The sequence below is a fragment of the Plecotus auritus genome (assembly GCF_963455305.1).
Source record: "Plecotus auritus genome assembly, chromosome: 7".
In the NCBI taxonomy this organism is placed as follows: domain Eukaryota; kingdom Metazoa; phylum Chordata; class Mammalia; order Chiroptera; family Vespertilionidae; genus Plecotus; species Plecotus auritus.
This window is the reverse complement of record NC_137774.1, coordinates 147,580,029-147,600,740: the sequence shown is the minus strand read 5'-3', so window position 1 is coordinate 147,600,740 and position 20,712 is coordinate 147,580,029. Positions and strand designations below refer to the sequence as shown.

General features: G+C 49.1%; 1 protein-coding gene across 1 annotated transcript in view; it reads right to left on the bottom strand.

The window, feature by feature from the left end:
- AHRR (aryl hydrocarbon receptor repressor) overlaps window positions 1-20,440 on the bottom strand; it is a gene marked incomplete at both ends in the record, with an annotated part of 65,716 nt that extends 45,276 nt beyond the window's left edge. Inside the window, 2 exons of the mRNA XM_080678757.1 lie at window positions 13,378-13,559; window positions 20,379-20,440. Coding sequence (XP_080534883.1) covers window positions 13,378-13,559; window positions 20,379-20,440 — 244 coding nt within the window. The remainder of the gene's footprint in view (window positions 1-13,377; window positions 13,560-20,378) is intronic.
- Window positions 20,441-20,712: the final 272 nt, after the last annotated feature.

Below are 20,712 nucleotides of genomic sequence, written 5' to 3'. Positions count from 1 at the left end.
AGTCCAGCACACGTGGTTAGTCGGCCCAGGTGAGTGTCTGGGGAGGGACCAGTATGATGAGGATCCCAGAGAGCCCTCAGCTCTCCCAGAAAACACGTGGCACCAGGTGAGAGGGAGCAGAATGCTGTCCAGGCTGCCCCCTGTGGGTTTGGGGGAGCTCGGAGCATCACAGAGCTCTATCTGTCCTCTCCCGCAGAGTGAGGACTTGAGGACGTGCTGGCCCCGTCCTGTCCCATCCCAGGAGAAAGGGTCTCTCACCCGCTCTCCTCTACCCAAGAGCTCCCCTGTGGATCTGTGGGGACCTCACCCCTCTTGATGAAAGGGCATTCCCTGCAGGCACTTCACCTACAGGCTCCACCGTCTGCCCCAGGTTGCAGGTGGATGGGGAGTTTCTGGAGGAAAATCAGTGACCCCTCTCCTCTATGCCCATTTCACCTGGCTGCAGCCTGGTCTGGAGGAGACCCCCAAGAGCAACACAGGGGGCAAGGTGAGGGGGCAAGCCCACTGGCCTCCCCACTGCCTAGCAGGCGCCCCCTCCCTAGGCAGTGCCCCTGCCAGTAGTAAAAACAAAACACAAAAGAAACAGAAGGGAGGGACCACAGAAGGGGGAGTAACCAGCAGGGCCTATGGGAACTGTGTGTGTGTGTGTGTGTATGTGTGTGTGAGCGCGCGTACAGATGTTCTGTGTGAATGCTCTCTGAATGCTGTTTGTGAATACTGTGAGTCTGTATGAATGCTTTGTGTCTGAACACTGTGTGTATGTTGTGTTTGTGAATACTGTGTGTGAATGCTGTGTGTGAATGCCATGTGTGTGAACACTCTGTATGTGTGTGTATAAAAGCTGTGTTTGAACATGGTGTGGACACTGTGTGTGAACGCTGTATGTGTGAATGCTGTGTGTGTGAACGCTGTATGTGTGAATGCTGTGTGTGTGAATGCTGTGTGTGTGAATGCTGTGTGTGTGAATGCTGTATGTGTGGACATTGTGTGTGTGAATGCTGTGTGTGTGAATGCTGTGTGTGTGAATGCTCTGTGTGCCTTTGTGTGTGAATGCTGTGTGTGTGAATGCTGTATGTGTGAATGCTGTGTGTGTTGGTGCTGTGTGTGTGAATGCTCTGTGTGTGAATGCTGTATGTGTGCACACTGTGTGTGTGAATGCTGTGTGTGTGAATGCTGTGTGTGTGAATGTTGTGTGTGTGAATGCTGTATGTGTGAATGCTGTGTGTATTAATGCTGTATGTGTGAATGCTGTGTGTGTGAATGCTGTGTGTGTGAATGCTGTGTGTGTGAATGCTGTGTGTGTTGGTGCTGTGTGTGTGAATGCTCTGTGTGTGAATGCTGTATGTGTGCACACTGTGTGTGTGAATGCTGTGTGTGTGAATGCTGTGTGTGTGAATGTTGTGTGTGTGAATGCTGTATGTGTGAATGCTGTGTGTATTAATGCTGTATGTGTGAATGCTGTGTGTGTGCACACTGTGTGTGTGAATGCTGTGTGTGTGAATGCTGTGTGTGTGAATGTTGTGTGTGTGAATGCTCTGTGTGTGAATGCTGTATGTGTGCATACTGTGTGTGTGAATGCTGTGTGTGTGAATGCTGTGTGTGTGAATGCTCTGTGTGCCTTTGTGTGTGAATGCTGTGTGTGTGAATACTGTGTGTGTGAATGCTGTGTGTGTTGGTGCTGTGTGTGTGAATGCTCTGTGTGTGAATGCTGTATGTGTGGACACTGTGTGTGTGAATGCTGTGTGTGTGAATGCTGTGTGTGTGAATGTTGTGTGTGTGAATGCTGTGTGTGTGAATGCTGTGTGTGTGAATGCTGTGTGTGTGAATGCTGTGTGTGTGAATGCTGTGTGTGTGAATGCTGTGTGTGTGAATGTTGTGTGTGTGAATGCTGTATGTGTGAATGCTGTGTGTGTGAATGCTGTGTGTGTGAATGCTGTGTGTGTGAATGCTGTATGTGTGAATGCTGTGTGTGTGAATGCTGTGTGTGTGAATGCTGTGTGTGTGAATGCTGTGTGTGTGAATGCTGTGTGTGTGAATGCTGTGTGTGTGAATGCTGTGTGTGTGAATGCTGTGTGTGTGAATGCTGTGTGTGTGAATGCTGTGTGTGTGAATGCTGTGTGTGTGAATGCTGTGTGTGTGAATGCTGTGTGTGTGAATGTTGTGTGTGTGAATGCTGTGTGTGTGAATGCTGTGTGTGTGAATGCTGTGTGTGTGAATGCTCTGTGTGCCTTTGTGTGTGTGAATGCTGTGTGTGTGAATGTTGTGTGTGTGAATGTTGTGTGTGTGAATGCTGTATGTGTGAATGCTGTGTGTGTGAATGCTGTATGTGTGCACACTGTGTGTGTGAATGCTGTGTGTGTGAATGCTGTGTGTGTGAATGTTGTGTGTGTGAATGCTGTGTGTGTGAATGCTGTGTGTGTGAATGTTGTGTGTGTGAATGTTGTGTGTGTGAATGCTGTGTGTGTGAATGCTGTGTGTGTGAATGCTGTGTGTGTGAATGTTGTGTGTGTGAATGCTGTGTGTGTGAATGCTGTGTGTGTGAATGTTGTGTGTGTGAATGCTGTGTGTGTGAATGCTGTGTGTGTGAATGTTGTGTGTGTGAATGCTGTGTGTGTGAATGCTGTGTGTGTGAATGCTCTGTGTGCCTTTGTGTGTGTGAATGCTGTGTGTGTGAATGTTGTATGTGTGAATGCTGTGTGTGTGAATGCTGTGTGTGTGAATGCTGTGTGTGTGAATGCTGTGTGTATGAATGCTGTGTGTGTGAATGCTGTGTGTGTGAATGCTCTCTGTGTGAATGCTGTGTGTGTGAATGCTGTGTGTGTGAATGCTCTGTGTGCCTTTGTGTGTGTGAATGCTGTGTGTGTGAATGCTGTGTGTGTGAATGTTGTATGTGTGAATGCTGTGTGTGTGAATGCTGTGTGTGTGAATGTTGTATGTGTGAATGCTGTGTGTATGAATGCTGTGTGTGTGAATGCTGTGTGTGTGAATGCTGTATGTGTGAATGCTGTGTGTATGAATGCTGTGTGTGTGAATGCTGTATGTGTGAATGCTGTGTGTATGAATGCTGTGTGTGTGAATGCTGTGTGTGTGAATGCTGTGTGTGTGAATGCTGTGTGTGTGAATGCTCTGTGTGCCTTTGTGTGTAAATGCTGTGTGTGTGAATGCTGTATGTGTGAATGCTGTGTGTGTGAATGCTCTGTGTGTGAATGCTGTGTGTGTGAATGCTGTGTGTGTGAATGCTCTGTGTGCCTTTGTGTGTGAATGCTGGGTATATGGGAACGCTGTTTGTGTGTGTGTATATGAACACAGAGCATGCGAATGTCCTGCTTTGGGTTAAGACAATGAGTGGGAGAATGACTTCTTGGTGAGGAAGCTTTTCACAAATGGTGCAGATGTGCTTTAACAGAACATGACACACATGTGGGGAGAGGGGCCCAGCATGTGGGATTTGGTGTGGTGTCCATTCTCCCAAATGCTTGTCCACCCTCTTTAGTGGTACAGCTTGAGGGGAGAAGGGATTAAAACTGCCACTCAAAGCCCCAAGTTCCCTTAGATAATACAACTCCTCAGGAGTATAAATAAACATGTGCCTTTCATGTATTTAGGAAATGAACACACATTCCAAGATGTTTATGCATCAAGTTGTTAATTTTCTATAGAAAGAACTTCCATATTTTCTTTTTATTTCTTTCCTTGTTTTACTTTATTTTTATAGTTGACACTATTACAGATGTCCCTGTTCCCCTCTCCCTACTCCCACTTTTGTCCACCTCCTCCCAGCCTCTGCCCTCCTTCCCTGTGTCTATGAGTTATGCATATATAAAACCTCCATATTTCCTAAAATGCACCAGGCAAGCCTTAGACATTTCACACTGCGATATGGCTCCAAGAACCACCAAAAATGCTTTTCCTCAGAGCCAGTGATGATGCGGAGGCAGCGGCCAGTGAGGCTGGCTTCTCCGGTCAAGAGGCTACACTTCTAACCACTCTCTGAGGCCACTCCTCCGTGGAGCCCACGGGGGCTCCGTGGAAACTTGGTCACAGATCCTGCAGTGCAAACACACCCTCCCTTACAATCCCCATGCCACAGTGCTAAGTGCAACCAAGAATAGCTCTTTGGAAAGAAAAAGAAAGGGAATAATATTTGTATGCATTGCGGGTCCATATTTGTTCATGGCGTAAAACCTGGAAGAAGCCAACTGTTTGGGTGTTTTTGTTACGTTTCAATACAGCAGAAGGAAAGTGCACCAGTGTCAAGCCGAGGGTTCAAGAAACATTTTGCAAAACAAAACATAAACGGAAAAGGTGTCCTGATGCTTTTAAAAATTCAAATATTTATTCAATTAGTAACTGCACAATATGCAGGTGTGAAGACGCGGCGCATGAGCCAGGACCCAGTACCTCACAGCGCGACAGTCAGGGAATCATGGGTGGAGTTCAGACAGGACAGAGTCCTGGAGGGACAGCCCCACACAGTGTCCTCAGTGGCAGCCCCAGCTGACAGCAGTCCCAGAGCCGTTCACCCCCCGGCCGGCGCCCTGGAATTTAGAGGAGTGCCCAGCTCAGCTGTCAGAGAGCCTCTGATTCCTGCATGCGTTATGAATGTATAGTAAATTCATAGTAAGTTCATAGAGTAAAAACTGGAGGCTACGCCTCCAGTTACCCAAGTTTGCAAATAACTCTGACTTGAAGTTGGCCTGTCAGTCCTCATCACCTTCAATTTCCTCACAAATCAATCACATGTCACTACAGGTTCTTGGCTCCTATCGGTCACGCAGAATTCACCCTGGACAGATACAGACTGAATTGATGAAAAGACCTGGAGGAGCAGAGGGACCAGCAGGGGCGTGGCTGTAAGAAAACTACAGGCGTCTGGGTTGTCAGGAGAGCACCCCCATCTGAGGCGGGGGCCCATCTTCACGCACCATGGCACCCCATCCTGCCGGGGCTACACCCAGTCCTCACAGCCACAGCTACCCACTAGCCTGCTCCTGCTTGACCACCCACCTCTGCTCATTTGTGAGGTGGTTGGTGGCTATGGTGGCTGTGAGGAAAGCGCTGGCTATTCTCAAACTTCTCTTTACAAAAAGATTGGGCGCCTGAAAATGCCAAAGGCTATCCTAAAGGGTCCAAATGTGACTTCCTCACAAACACAAGCACACCGTGTTCCCTGACACAGCTACTGCATCCAGCGCTGCCCCACATGCCGCCACCGCCAACCTCCCACCCTCCAGGAAGGACTCGCTCTCCCATCATCTCACCAGGAGCCCCACCATTCACACCTCAGAGCCAGTGTTCAGTTGTGCGGTTTTCTTTGTTTCTTCTTTTGTTTGTTTATGTTTTGAGACAATGTGGGACTTACAGGCAAGTTTTCAGAATAGTACAAAGCACCCCAAATATCCTTTCCCGGAGAATTCACTCAAGTTTTGTATACTGTTCCACTAACACCCCTTTAGCCTGGGGTCTGAGCCTGCTGTCCCCCTACCCCCGCTCTGTTCCCATCCATCTCAAGTGCTCCTTGGTCCATCCTTGACTTCCATGACCTTGACTTTAAACATTATAGCAAGTTATTTTTCAGACTCCCTCTCAGTTTGGGTTTGTTGGGTGTTTCCTCATGATTATTCGTCCTCAGTAGGAATATGACAGAAGTGGCCATGTGCTCTTCTCATGCACGATGTCAGCTATTCCATTATTGATGGGGTCAAATTTGATCACTTAGGACAGTGTGTGCTGGGTTTCTCCACTCTAAGTTTTTTACTTTTGTACTTCATTTGTGTATTGTTGGGAGATAGGCCAAGACTACGAAAATCCCACTTCTCACCCCACTTTGAAGTACTAATTTTAGCATTGTTGATGTTTCTTGCCTGAATTGTTACTACAATGGTTACCAAATGGTGAGTTTATAATTCACCTCTTCTACTTACAGTCCTCTATCTAGAATCCTGTCTCCTGTCTATTAGTCAGTAGTTTACTGTAAGGAGGAGCTTTCTCTGATCAGTGTGGACTTATGGAATCCTATTTTATTCACTGGGTTAAATCCATTATTATCCTTACTCTTGTTAATGTTGAAATTGTCCCAGATGTGGCCAGTGCAGCCCCTTCTTTTGGCTCTGTGTCCCACAACATCCCCATGACAATCTGAACACAGCCTTGCTTTCTGGCCCGAATGTTCTAAGCTTCTCTTGTACTTTCCCTGCTCCAACTCTGGAAGGAGACACAAAACACACACACATACACACAACAACAACAACAACAACAAAAGAAAACACACCCTTGTTCCTTTTAATGAATGGTGTCTATATATCAAGGTCTGAATGTGAGTTGTGCTCACTGAAACTGGTGTCACTGCTCCCAGACGTTGTCAGTAGACAGAGCTAGAACACACAGACATTTTATACACACATATTTATGTCTATATCCACATATGTCAAAATCCATGATTTCACATCAATACCTACAACTCCAACTCAACACCACAGGATTCAGTATAGAGTGAAATTATTTTTCCTTTAGTATTTGGTGGAAATTGCTTTAAAACTATCTGGGCTTAGATTATCTCTGTGGAAGATTTATAACTGATTCGGCTTCTTTAATGGTCATATGACTATTAAGGTTTTCTATTTCTTCTTCAATCAATTTTAATAAGCTGTATTTCTAGGAATTTACTCATTTATGTTTTCAAATTTATTGGCATGAATTTGTTCATAGTAGCCTCAAAGTATCTTTGAAATATCTGCATCTTCTACCATTGTGTCCCTTCAACATTCCTGGCACTTTCTCTTTCCTCCTTCATCAGTCTCACCAGATCTTTGCAAAATAACTCTATTGTATGTTTCTTTTCTATTTCACCAACATCTTCCTTTATTATTTGCTTTCTTTGAATCTCTTTTTGTTTATTATGCTTTTCTAAAATCAAAACTATTAAACTGAATGCTTAGGCCATAAATTTTCAGCCTTCTTTTATATAAACACTTAAGGTTATTTATTTCTAAGTGTTGTATTAGTTGTATCCCACACATTTTGATTTGTAAATATTTTCTAAATTCCACCACATTTTCTTCTTTGAACTATGAGTTATTTGCAAGAGTGTTAATTTCCAAATATGAGGTTATTCAAGTCATCTTTCATTATTGATTTCCAGCATAATTGCATTGAGGCCTTACCATGTATTATTTTGTCTTTTGAAATTTATTGAGACTTGCTTTATTTACCAATCTGTTTTCAATACATTTACAAGTTTCACGTGGGCTTGAAAAGATGTAAATTCTGTAGTTTCAGACTATAGTGGTTTATGTATACCCATTAGATTAAGCCTTTTTTGCATTGTTCAAATAGCCTATAATCTACTGATTTTTATTTATTTGATCTACTAAATACTGAGAGAATTATTTAACCTCTTTCTCTCTGATGATGAATTCATGTATTATTTTTCCTTATAGTTCTGTCGATTTTTGTTTTGATTTTTGAGGTTAGGTTATTAGAAGCACACAAATTTAAAATTATTTTATCTGCTTGATGAAATTAATGTTCTAATAATTTTGTAAGGACACATGATTTCCAGTAATGTTTGTTACCCCAAAATTGATTTTTTGACATTAATGTGGTTTCATCAGATTTCTTTTGGTTAGCATCTCTCCACCCTCTCACTGCCTTGTCCTGTGGCCTCTATGAACACACACAGCTGTCCACCATTATAACCCCAGGCTGCTAGTTGGCATGCTTGGTCCACGTACATTTTCTGTAATTAGTGACATGCTTGGAATTTTGTAGTTTCTATTTGCTCCACCCTTTTCATATATATTTTTTCTCCTTTCTTGTCTTTTCTTTTGGTTGATTACATTTCTCATTCCACTTTTTTCTCTCCACTAGTTTGAAAGTTGAATCCCATTTCGCTTGTCTTGATGATTATCATGGAAATTTTATAATTAGCTAATCAACCTCCAAAGGTAATTAATACAAGAATTGTTGGACTAACACAAATAGCCTGCTTCAAATATATATGCTCTTATGGCTGGAATTTATTTCTCTTTGTTCGTACAATGTATTAGTGGTATTGTTTCGTATAATTGGGGCCTGATGTACCCACATCTTCTCATCTTCCTCTCTCCTTGCATCTCAGATCCACCACCTGGAATTCCCTTCCTTCACAGTCTTCTTTAATGAAGTTCTCCTTGGGTTCTCAGCTTCACTTAGTTTGTTCTCTGAGTATTCCTTAATTTTCCACTGGCTCATCAACATATTTTCAAAGGTTTCAGATATTTTCTTGTATTTTGGGCTCCTATACTGGTAAGCAGGAGGACTGACTGATTACATCTCTGCTAGACCCTGAATGCCAGGGGGCCGGACTACGGCTCTTCTGTTCACTTGCATTAAAACAGGTTGTTGCCGAAACCGGTTTGGCTCAGTGGATAGAGCATCGGCCTGCGGACTGAAGGGTCCCGGGTTCGATTCCGGTCAAGGGCATGTGCCTTGGTTGCAGGCACATCCCCAGTGGGAGGTGTGCAGGAGGCAGCTGATCGATGTTTCTCTCTCATCGATGTTTCTAACTCTCTATCTCTCTCCCTTCCTCTCTGTGAAATATCAATAAAATATATTTTTAAAAAAACAAAACAGGTTGTTAATGCAGAACTCCTTCGGTCTGAATTTTGGCTGAGGCCCCAAGACAAAACAGGTGCCAACTACAGTGAGATTCCAGGGGACATAGGCAGGGCTGAAAAGCTTCTGGACATGCCCACCTAAAATGGGGGTGAAGCAGACCCATCCAGCCCAGGTGCCTAGGGCAGTGGTTGGCAAACTCATTAGTCAACAGAGCCAAATATCAACAGTACAACTATTGAAATTTCTTTTGAGAGCCAAATTTTTTAAACTTAAACTTCTTTAATGCCACTTCAAAATAGATTTGCCCAGGCCGTGGTATTTTGTGGAAGAGCCACACTCAAGGGGCCAAAGAGCCACATGTGGCTCGCGAGCCGCAGTTTGCCGACCACTGGCCTAGGGAAACAGGGCCATCCAGTCAGGGCTCCAGGACAGGTGTGTGTGGAATTGGGTGCCAGAGGCTGAACACAAAGAATCAAAGGGACAGGAGGCCAGTTTCAACCACAGGTCTGTGAAGAATGGGGGGACAGTGTTGTCATAATGGGAAGAATCTCCAGATTTTGTAATCTTTCCCTTCTCAGCTGTGTTTACTGAGATTGCTCCCCTCTCCTTGGCACTTCTCTCCCGGGCATTAGAAGCACACGTCTGTTACCCACAACGACGCTCCTGTCTGTGTGACTCGCTGGGGACGCCGTCGACGTGCCAGACCTACGTGGACATTAGAACCTCTGTGCGAGCTGCTTCTCCCTGCTGGGCAGGCACTTGTCCTTCTCCCGAATGAGTGGACGCTCCGGGCGGGTGGCCTAATTGACCGCTCAGCCTAAGTGAGCGGGTGAGGGGCTTCTTGGACCCGCACATTCAGGGGCCACATGTCCTGGAAGGAACCCCACTACACTCCAGCCCACCTAGGGGGTCCTCAGGCTTCTCTTCTACCCACCTTCCCCAACATCGTCCCTCTCGTGAACAGCGAGATTTACGAGTGGAAAACTCTGCTCTTGGGTACAGGCAGAGGGTTTATAACTCGGAAGCACCAGCCCTTTGCTCTGTGTAAAAAACAGTAAAATAAAATAAAGTAATCCCGCTGCCTTTTAAAAAATCATGAAAGTCAACACTAAACATTACTGGAAATTTTCAGGTCATTGTTACCCTTTGAAGATGAAACTTTCCAGTTCATGTCCTTCCCAAAGGTGACTTTTTATAGAAGCTGTAATGAAATTAATTCACCCATTTCTGAGTCAGGAAGCACAGATTAAGATCCAATTTTAGCTTGACTTTTTTCTAACTACTCAGTGGAAATGAATTCAGAAAAGCGTTTAGAATTTTCTCTAAAACGGGAATCCTTGATAGAAAAGGTGCGCTGGCGGAATCAGGTTTGTTATTTCACTCGGTGGTGACAGTCTCAACACTCCCATGGGTCTCTGTGCGCTTTGGAGCCAGGCCGGCCTGCAACGGAGCAGGGAGCTGCCTCCCGGGCTCAGGCAGGGGCCCTGCACCCCTGGGGGCTGTGGGCTCAGGCAGGGGCCCTGCACCCCTGGGGGCTGTGGGGTCGGCTGGGAGATGGGACTGTCACACAGCTTCTGGTTAAAAACTAGGCATTCGGGTGGGCAGTCGTCCGAACTCCTGGGAACAGCAGTCTTTCCAAGACTGCCAACCCTGGCCTGGCTGGGCACAGCTGGACTGGTCCAGACAGGAAGTGATTGGTCCCTCCCAATCTCTGGGCCAGGAGGTCTGGTCTTCGTGGGTGTGCCAGTGGGGGAGGGTGAACTGACCGCCTCATCGGGCAGCCCCAAACCTGCCTGAGCTATCCAAACAGCCCAGTAGCTGCAGCCATAAAACAGGTGCTTCCCAGGTGCGCGTCTGGCGCCCCATGCGATGGCGCGCTATCATTCTGTGTGACTTCCTCCACTTCTTCCTCACATCACAGCTCTCCTGGAAAAGCACAATCGTCCTGCACAACCTGATAAGGCTCCAGGTCACCGCAGCAAACTGACCTCAGCACCAGGCGTGGGACCGGGGCCTGGTGAGGGGACAGGGCCTTGGTGAGGGGAGACTCGGGCACCGGGACATGGGCACGTGCCCCCCACAGCATCAGGCCAGGCAGAGGGTTCTGAGGGATGGCGTGTGCCTGCAGCACGTGCTCTGCGTCTGCAGGGCTTCCCGGGTGCTCCCTCCAGGGACTCTCAGCTCCGTGAACACAGCCCTCTGGCCCAGCAGTCAGGGCACAGTAACTTCTACTGTCCTGGTTCTCAGAGTCAGGCAGCCTTTCCGACGAGACGCAGTTCCTTCTTTCCGTCACCGTTCCCACAGCAGGCTTCCTGCGCGGCCTGGCGGTGCTCCCCAAGCCCCCACAGTCTGCTCAGCCTCGATTGTATAAATTACTGTGCAATGTGTGGTTACGACACTCATACATGAGGAATGATGTGACGATTCTAACAGTTACTGGACTAACTGGAACTATCTACCCAACAGCCCCGGCTCAGCTGGGTCCAGGATAAGGAGCCGGGAGCCCCACACCCAGACGACAGCAGTGCTGCGAAGGTTTTCTCGGCTGTTTCACACACCTGAGTTTTTCCTGTTCATAAAATTGATACATTTCAGTATGAAATTTAAGTCCCTGGAAAGTGAAACAAAACCCCTGGAACGTTTCCATTCAGAGATTCCTGCTGCTAACACATGCGCGTGTTCAACTCCAGGGCACTGGGGCCGGCCAGGGCCACTGCAGGGTCAAGGGACAATGCTGAGTGTTAACGCCATTCGGGCGCCCTCTCCAGCGTCCCCACAGCCAACACCCTTTACAAGGGCCATCTGAGGTGCCTGGAGACAGCAGGGCCCCTGTGGCAGCGGTCACACACACCCACGACAGACCCTCCTCCCTGAAGGGACACAGGAGGGCCAGTGGGAGGCCTGGACAGGGCCCTGACTCCAAGGCAGAAAGCTGCCACACTGGGTCCCCTCCAAGCCCCCGGACCTGGCGGCCCGTGCCGAGCCCACACAGGACTGGAACCACACTCTCTCGAGTTCCCTCGGAGGCCCCACTGGCGGGTGACTGTGGATTTTTAACTTTGAAAGGAGTGTGATTCAAAACCACTTGAATGGATATCACTTTCAGCTTCTGATTGGAATACCGAAGCCTGAAGCCCATCACCCCACCTCACAACAAAGCACCGAGAGAAATTTTCAAGTTTGCAAGTTTTTGTGGGTTCATCAGAGACCCGAGGTCCCCGGGGCAACCAGTAACCCAAAATGTAAGGAAATAAAGGCACTTCCGGGGACAGACAGGACATGAGCCTGATACTGTGGACACCGCGAAGGAGAATTCAGACTCAACTCAGACAATTCTGAATGTGGCCCAGAACTCAGGGAGAGAACCCAGGACCCTGGCAGTTATAAAGGTTGGAGACGGGAACCCGCTGTAGCTGCTTCTCCAGGGACCTCGGGGTGCTCACAGAGAAGAGGGGGCTGGGCTGCAATATCTCAGCCCACGTGCCTGTCTAAGGTGTCCACAGGCAGGAGTGTGGGGTGGGCACAGGCAGGTGGCCTGGGGAGGCACAGGAATGCAGCGATACCTCAGAGGAGCCCCAGGCATGGCCGATACCTGAGCCACCCGCGCACGGGACCACGCCCAGCTCAGCACATCCCACGGCCACACAGCCTGTGTGCCAGGCCTCCCCTGGGGCAGATGGCCCTTCCATGATGGGACATCTCAGCATGGCTCAGCATCAGCCCCACACCACCAGCAAGGGGTCCATGTCCCGGAGCAGAGTGGGAACAGAGACGGGTGGGCTTCACAAAGAGGCTGGGAGGAGCCGAGACCACCCGTGCAGAGATCTCACACACAGAGTGGGGCCCTCAGAGACCAGCAGTGGCCAGAGGACTTGGGGCTCCCGCTCCATGAGAGGAAATGAAGGCCAACGGGCCTAGGGAGGAAGGATCGGTGATGCTGTCCAGCTGGAGTACATGGCGGGCAGAGCTGAGTCCTCGGGAAAACTGCCCCCCATCTCCAGGAGGAGCAGAGAAAGCTGGCGGTGGGCAGAGGCTGAGTCTCACCCCAGATACATCTCAGCACAAACTGCTCCCGCTGCTGTGCAAAGCAGGGAGACCTGGTTCACATGGTCCCAGGCCTCAGCCCTCACCTACTGTCCATCCTCACTGCAGCCCACGGCATTTTGTTGAGCAGCACGAAGAAGCACAAAAGTGGACGGCAGGCAGAGCAGGAACTCTACGGTTTCCTGCAGTTCCCACCCCTCCCTGTTGAGACTCCTGTGACTCCCACACATGCCCGTTGAGACATTTACCTTTCCTGCTCCTGAAGAAATACCATAAGTTGGTGATTCTGTAAGAAGTTCACCCTTAGTTCACTGGTAGTGGCAGCCACAGGTTTTAAGAGAGGTGACAAGCACATTTCTTTCTCAGGAGCTGAGCCAGGCCACATGGGGGATAAACATGACCTGGAGCACCAGGTGTCGGGGAGCACAGCAGGCACCCAGGACAGCAAAGCAACCACAGGGGGCCGGCCACCCAGCTCACTCCAGTCAGCGGCAGGTCACGAAGCAGATCCGCCTGGTCCCAGGAGCACTGGGGTTGTGAGGAAGCCCCAAGGCCCTGGCAGGGAGGGAGGCCAAGAGGGGGGCACCGGCTCTGCCCCTTCCACCAGAGCTGTCTGGTTCGGCAGTCAGCGAATCCTCCTCTAAATGGTCACACAGGACATGAGGCACAAACTGTCCATCCAGCAAAGAGGGTGAACCCAGGTGAGACCCAGCTGGGCACAGGTGAGAGTCCTACCTTGGAAGAAGCTCTTCACCCTGAGGTAACTGACGCTGAGACGCAGGACCGAGAGCTTGTCCAGCTTAGAGACAACGTCGGGTGGAAAGGGCAGCAGGCTGGCCAGGTGGTCCAGCTCGGCGTTGAGGCGGTCTCGGTGCCGCTTGGAAGGGTTCGACTTCTCAGCCCCCACAGAAGGCTTCCTGTGGGGAAACAACCTGTCAGACTGGGGTGACTCCACCAAAGTCCATGGACCACACAGGTGGAAACCTGTCCCTGCTTAAAATGGAGCTGCCGCCAGGGAAAAGGAAGTGCTGAAACAAACTAAAACTCACCCATTCCTGAAAAGGTTCTTGCTAAGAATCTGAAACTACACCTCCGTGACTCTATCTCATTATGGGGAGGGACGGAACAGAGATGAAGAACAGGTAGCCTGAGAACGTGGCTCGGTGCAAGCTGTGTGACTCTAGCATGGTTCTTGACCTCTCTGTGCTAACTTTCCCAGAAGTGGGAGAAAGGCAGCCAGCTCTAGGCTGTATCTGCTCAGCCTCTTTCAGTAATTCCTGTGTCTGAACACATGGCCTTCTTAGGACCTGGATTCCTGGCCCTCTGGGCCTCAGTTTCTCCTCTACACGGCAGGGCTGAAAGGGAGTGAGGGGAGGATAACTGAGGACCCTGGGCGCCGTGCGCCGTCCCACCTACCCCTCCAAGGCCTGAAGTAAAGGGCTGTGCCTCCGTGCAGGTGGGCAGGGCCCTGGCTGCTTTCTCCCCTTGCCCTGCAATAGAGCAGCTGGCCCCTCAAGGGGGTGTCCCTTGTCCACCCTCCCTCACCCCAGACCCCCACCTGCCTCACAGTGACCTCCCTCATCTGCCCTTCTGGTCCCCAGAATGACAGTGCCCTTCTTCTGACCCTATTTTCTCTCTCACAGAACAGCTTCTCCCCCTTGTTCTTCCTGAATCTCACCATAGGAAGCCTTCTGCCCCTAAATGGCAGCTAAAGTTGCTAGGAGGGGGCGCTGGCTCCAGGGCTGACCCTAGGCTCTTGCTGCCTCTAGGGGCTGGAGTCTCTTGTCCAGAAGTTCCTATTTTCCTAATGTGTTCACTTGTAAGCACATGGAAAGTGGGCCTTAAATAGTCTGTCCTCTTTGTTCTATCTATGAAGCTGTCCCCAGTGCTGTCTGAGGGCCTTACCCACGGCAGGACCTACAGCCCCAAACCCAGAGTCACTTTTTTGGTTGAGATATAATTCATGCAATGTTAAACTGGCTGACTTAACTGCCATCTGCTCTCCCTCTCTATGCATTTGCCTGTTTGGGACATTTCACATAAATGGAACCATACAATGTGAGACTTCGTGTCTGGCTTCTTTCACTGAACATCATGTATTTAAGAGTCATCTGTGGTGTAGCATTTATCAAACTTTGTTCTTTTTAAGGCTGAATAATGTTCCTCCGCGTGGATTTACCACGCTTAGTTTATCCCCTCGCCAGCCCAGGCACATCTGAGTCACTTCCGCTGGTGGGTATGGTGAATATGCTGCACAGACATCTGTGTCCCAGTTTTCACATGTGTGCTCAGTTCCTTTGGGCATAAACCCAGCAGTGGAGTAACTGGCTTGATATGTAATTCTATGTTTAACTTTTTGAAAAACTTCCAAACTGTTCCCACGAGGGCCACACCACTTCATATTCCCAGCAGGAGGGTCTCAGCTGTTCCACATCATGCCCACACTTGTGATTTTCTGTTTTATTCTAATAGACATTCTCATGGGTGTGAAGTAGTATCTCAGTGTGCTTTGGTTTGCTTGCCCTTAGTGAGCAGTAATGTTGAGCATCTGTTTGTTGGCAATTTGTCTATCTTCTTTGGGAAATGTCTATTCAATTCCTTTGCCCATTTTTAATTGGGTTATTTGTCTTTTTATTGTTGAGTTGTAGGCAGTCTTTATATATTCTACATATAAGTCCCTTAGTAGATATATAATTTTTAAATATTTTCTCCTATATCTTTGGTTATCTTTTCATTTTCTGCCCTCCCTCCCTCCCTTCCTCCCTTCCTCCCTTTCTCCTTTTCTCTCTTTCTCTCTTTCTTTCTTGGTCTTAATAAGGCCCGTACCCCAAAGTTACTCACACCAGTAGCCACAACGTAAGTACACAAGAGACTTGGGGATACACCGAGCAGTCTCCAATGTTGACTGACACTTGCTGGCCAGAGAAGAGGCTCACACTGTCAGTGAAAGACCCCTGAGGTGACCCCAGATATAGGGCAGCATCAAGGGCAGGTATGGGGTCAGAGAAGAGGAGAGATGCCAGGTAATGGGCAGGAAGCCCAGGTTCAAATCTCACCTCTGTGTAGACCTGGGGGAGCAGTTGCCCACCTGTCTCCCCAGAGAGCATGTATCTGAGAATGAGCTGAGCATGACTATTTTCCCACCCCCACCCCACCCCCACCTCCATGGGGCACCTGGGGGTCAGGCTGAAGAAACGGGTATCTGAAGAGCTTGGCAATCATCACTCTGTTCCTTCAGAACACCTGGCTGCCCCTGATGCAGTTCTTCCACCCCATCCCAGTTCCAGGGGCCAGGAACTGCCCATCCCACATCCAAGTGGGTGAGAACAGATGGGGTAAGGGACATGTGGAGGATGCTCCAATCCCCTAGGACAGAGACTCAGCAGAAAGCGGCGGGGGGGGGCGGGGGGGGGCGGGCGGGGGGGCAAGGGACCCTGCACCACCAGCATAGGAACAGTGCAGGAGGAGCCCCGGCCAGCTCAGATGGAAGGAGAGTTACAAAGGAAGCAGTGACAACAAAAATGTGAACTTCTTAGAATAAACTAGCAAAAGACATCCCAGACACCTAAACTGAAACCATAAAATATTGCTGAGAAAAGATTTAAAAGACCTAAGTAACTGAAAAGAAATACCATGTTCATAGATTAGAAGATTCTATATTGTTAAGGTGGCAATGCTCCCCTAAGCTGATCTATAGATTCAATGTGATGTCATCAAAATTCCAACAGGCCTTTCTACAGAAATTGATAAGTTGTTTCTAAATTTGCATAGAAATGAAAAGGACCTAGAACAACCCATTAAAAAAGAGGAACGAGGTTGGAGGACTTATCCTATTGATTTTAAGTCTTCTCTAAAGCTACGATATTCCAGATGATTTGATATTAGAGACAAGATAGAAACATAATGGAACAAAATAGTCTAGAAACAGACGCACATATATTTGGGCAATTCATTTGATAAAGATACTAAGGCAATTTAATAGGGAAAGAAAAGTCCTTTTAATAAACGGTGCTGATTAACTGGACACCCATGAAAATAGGTGAACATCAACCCTTACCTCACACTACACCCCACAATTAACTCAAAATGGATCACAGACCTGAATCTACCACCTACAGTATAACTTTACAAGAAAATACGTGAGAAAATCTCAGTGGCCTTGGGGTGGTCCCAGACGTTTAGAACACACACACAAAATCATAAAAGAAAAAAAAAACTGATGAATTGACCTTCATTAAAAATGTTTAAATGTCTTTTGAAAGTCACCCTTACAAAGATCAGAAGGGAAATCCTAGATAGGAAAAATGATATTCACAAGAGCTTGTATCCAGAACACGTAAAGAAGTGCTTCAACTCAGTGAAAAGACAACCCAGTAAGAGGGGCCCATTATTTAAGCAGACACTTCACCAGAGAAGGTGTGTGGCTGGCAAATAAGCACCGGAAAGGTCCTCCACACCCGCAGTCCCTGGGGAGAGGCAGGGTGAGCACCACAGCACCCGGCAGAATGGCTGGCGCCAAGGGGACAGTGTCCCAGTCGGGGACAGAGGGCAGAGCAGCCAGGACTGCCGCCGAGATGTAAATAGTGCAACTGCTTCCGAAACAGTTTGGTGGTTTCTTAAGAAGCTAAACACTCACCCCCTATATGACTCAGCGATTCCACTCCTAGGTATTTATTCAAGGGAAATAAAAGCACATCCACACCAAGACCCACACACGTTTAACGTTCGCAGCAGCTTCAGTCGCAAGGGCCCCACACTGGCACCAGCCCGGGTATCCGCCTGCACATGAATCAACGGACGTGGGGTTCCCCGTCTGGGGCACGACACTGGTGCAGAAACCATGGAGGAATCTCAAAGTCGTCTGCCCAGGAAAGGAGTGTGTGATTGCCTCTATAGAAACCTCCAAGAAATGCAGACCAGTCTGCGGGAAAGAGGCATCAGAGGCTACCGGGATGAGGTGCAGGAAGGAATGACAGGGAGACTCTGGGAGTGACAGGCCTGTCTGTGACCTTGGTTTCAGTGATGTTTTCATGGGTGTTTACGTAGGTCAAAACCGATCGGACAGTGCACTTTAAAATTTACTTTTTAATATATTTTTTATTGATTTCAGAGAGGAAGGGAGAGGGAAAGAGAGATAGAAACATCAATGATGAGAATCATTGATTGGCTGCCTCCTGCATGCCCCCTACTGGGGATCAAACCTGTGCCCTTAACGGGAATTGAACCCAGGACTCTTCAGTCCTCAGGCGGACACTCTATCCACTGACCCAAACCAGCTAGGGCTGGATGGTGTACTTTAAATCCATGCAGTCGAGGGTACTTCAGTTATAGTCCAATAAAGATGAAAAATGCAGACAACAGAAGGGAAGGCCCACTGCTCACAAGCTCAAAGTGTCACCCTGCTGCTCCCAGAAGCCCTCAGGACCCGACACAGTCCCGCTGCTCCCAGAAGCCCTTGGGACCTGACAGCACCCAGGTCCACTCTCTGCGTCCAGCTCCAAGGAAGCCTCTGAGGAATAGGTTCTGCCCAGGAGCCAGACACTCGTGAGTCCAGGCAAATGCTATCTCCTCTGTCCACCCCATGCTCCATGACTCTCTCACCCACACCTTCCAGGAGAAAGATGGACACCCACAGACCCATCACCCACCGCAGAGGGCAGGGCCAGACCAAAGCCCCACAGCCCTCTGGCCTGGCAAGGAGGCTGGGGCCACAGCTGGAATGCAGGGATGTAGCTCACACCCAAGGAGGGGCTGTGGGCTCGGGTGCCCTGCATTCAAACATCAAAAACAGAAGTTGTCTGGCCCCCAGTTTCCTGGAACGTGTCCCTGTGGAGATGCTCAGCACGCATGCACATACCCAGCTGCTCCCCATGAGCTTCTTGAATCCGAGTCTAAAAAGCTCGATGCCGCTTACATCAGTGGGGAAAGGACTGATTATTCAATAACAGTGTTAAGAACAACACTCAAACTTTTTTAAAGGAATCCATAAAAGTTGAGAAGAAATATTTGCAAAATGCTCTTGTAAACATGAAACATTTCTAATGATGATATAAAATTAACCACAAAGGAAAAGATTAATGCATTCAACTTCATAAAAATTAAATTTTTCTGCATGGCAAAGAACACCATAACTAAATTAAAACTGGGGGAAAGTATCTGAAACACACTAAAGAATTAGTCTCCCTGATATACAAGTTCCTAAGGATCAAGAAGCACAGAAACATTAACAACTTAATAGAAAAATGAGCAAAAGTTATCAACACAGTTCACAGAGATAGAAATACAATGGCTCTTACATCTCACTTGTGACTAAATCATACAAATACCAAAGTCTGAACCACACCATGTGCCCCGGCTGGGGAAGAGGCACATCTTGAATGGGGGGCAGTTTGGTGACCTGTCGGTGTCACAGACGCCCACACCATTGACTGAGCAGTCCCACATTAGGCATGAGTGTGCATGTTGGGCTGGGCCTTGATTTACCTTCTTGCAAGCTAATAACCTGCTACTGGCCCAGGGATGCTGGCAGGAGGCACAAGTCTGCGCCTTCTGCCTTGCCCTCACCCAGGTGCTCATCTCTCCATCCTCTGGCCGCCTTCCCCTGCAGACCACGCTGTGCCTGTGCTCCTGGCACCCACCCCGCCTAAGGCCTGTGGTGCCCTGAGGCCACAGCGGCCACATGACAGACTCAGGTGGCAAATCTACTTGCCAAAGTCCAGCCTCACAGGCCTTTGCTGCCTCTCGTTGAGACTGCGGAGCCACACTGCTGAGAACCTCACACAGAATCCTGCAGCTGCTGGAGGCCAGGGGGCTGTCAAAGAACACAGACCCACACACAGACTGCTGAAGGTGTGCACCCACACACACAGTCCATGCACATACACAGTCATTCAGAACCGTATTATACACATGCACACACAGCTGTATTACACACACACTCACATAGCTATATCGCACACACACACAGCTGTTTTACACACAGCAGTATTACGCACACACTCACACAGCTGTATTGCACACACACACAGCTGTATTACACTCACACAGAGCCCCAGCCGATGGTGGACACCTGCAGGATCCCTGTTGGAGGAGCAGAGGTAGCCTGTGGGCCACTAGGATGCCACTCTCTGCTGACCCCCAGCAGGGCATCGTCTAAGCCCTGTTATTCCCGCAGCTCCCACACACCTCACACCTCTGTGGCCCAGGCTCCACGGGGCCAGCCACAGGCAGGCAGAGGGACTGTGAGCAGGGGTGATGTGGTGGAAGGGGGCCTGGAGCCACCTGTGGCAGGGGTTCCGGAAGCCCCAGGCAGGGAGGATGAGCCCCCCGACTCCTTCCATCTGTGGTGAGGCTCTCCAAGGAGCCCTGGGTGGGTCCTAACTGAGGACAGGGGATCACCAGGGCACAGAGGGGGTTGTGTGTCACCACTGACAGGGGTGACATCGCAGCCCTCCATGTGGGCTGCTGGCCAAATAAGTCACTGGGCCCTCACCTCCCCTTCATCAAAGTCAGAGAGCAGCTGCAGCAGGCTCTACATCAGTGGCCACCTACAGGAGGGCAGCGGCGGCCTCCCGCTGCCGGGCCAGTGTGCACGCCCTGCCAGGCCTCCGCAGGTCCCTCCATCCCTCAGGGAGGCGTAACCAAAACCTCTCCTGGAATTCACTTTGCCAGTGAAAGTGCACACACCGTCCCCCTTCATCAGTGACAACCCGCAGAAAAAGAAGGTAATACGTTACTGTTTCTGGATGGGCTTCCTTCTCTTCCTCCCTGCGTACATGCACTCCCCCGGCGGGATCATCTTCGGCCTGGAAAAGAAGGGAGCACCAGGTTGGTCATGTTGAAGAGACCCCAGGGCCCACCCAACTCCCCGTACCACCAAAGGCAGCAGTGTCAGCTGAGGTCCCTGTGCCAGGATCGAGGTGTCATGCTGCCCTGCACCCCCTGTACAGGGGTCCCAATGCCTCCATCGCCACTCGAGCAAGATGGCCCACGGCACTTCCAGCACAAGCCTGCGCTGCCCGTGCCTCCTCTCGCTCAGTGCACCCCGGCAACATCTCCCCTTCGACGGGC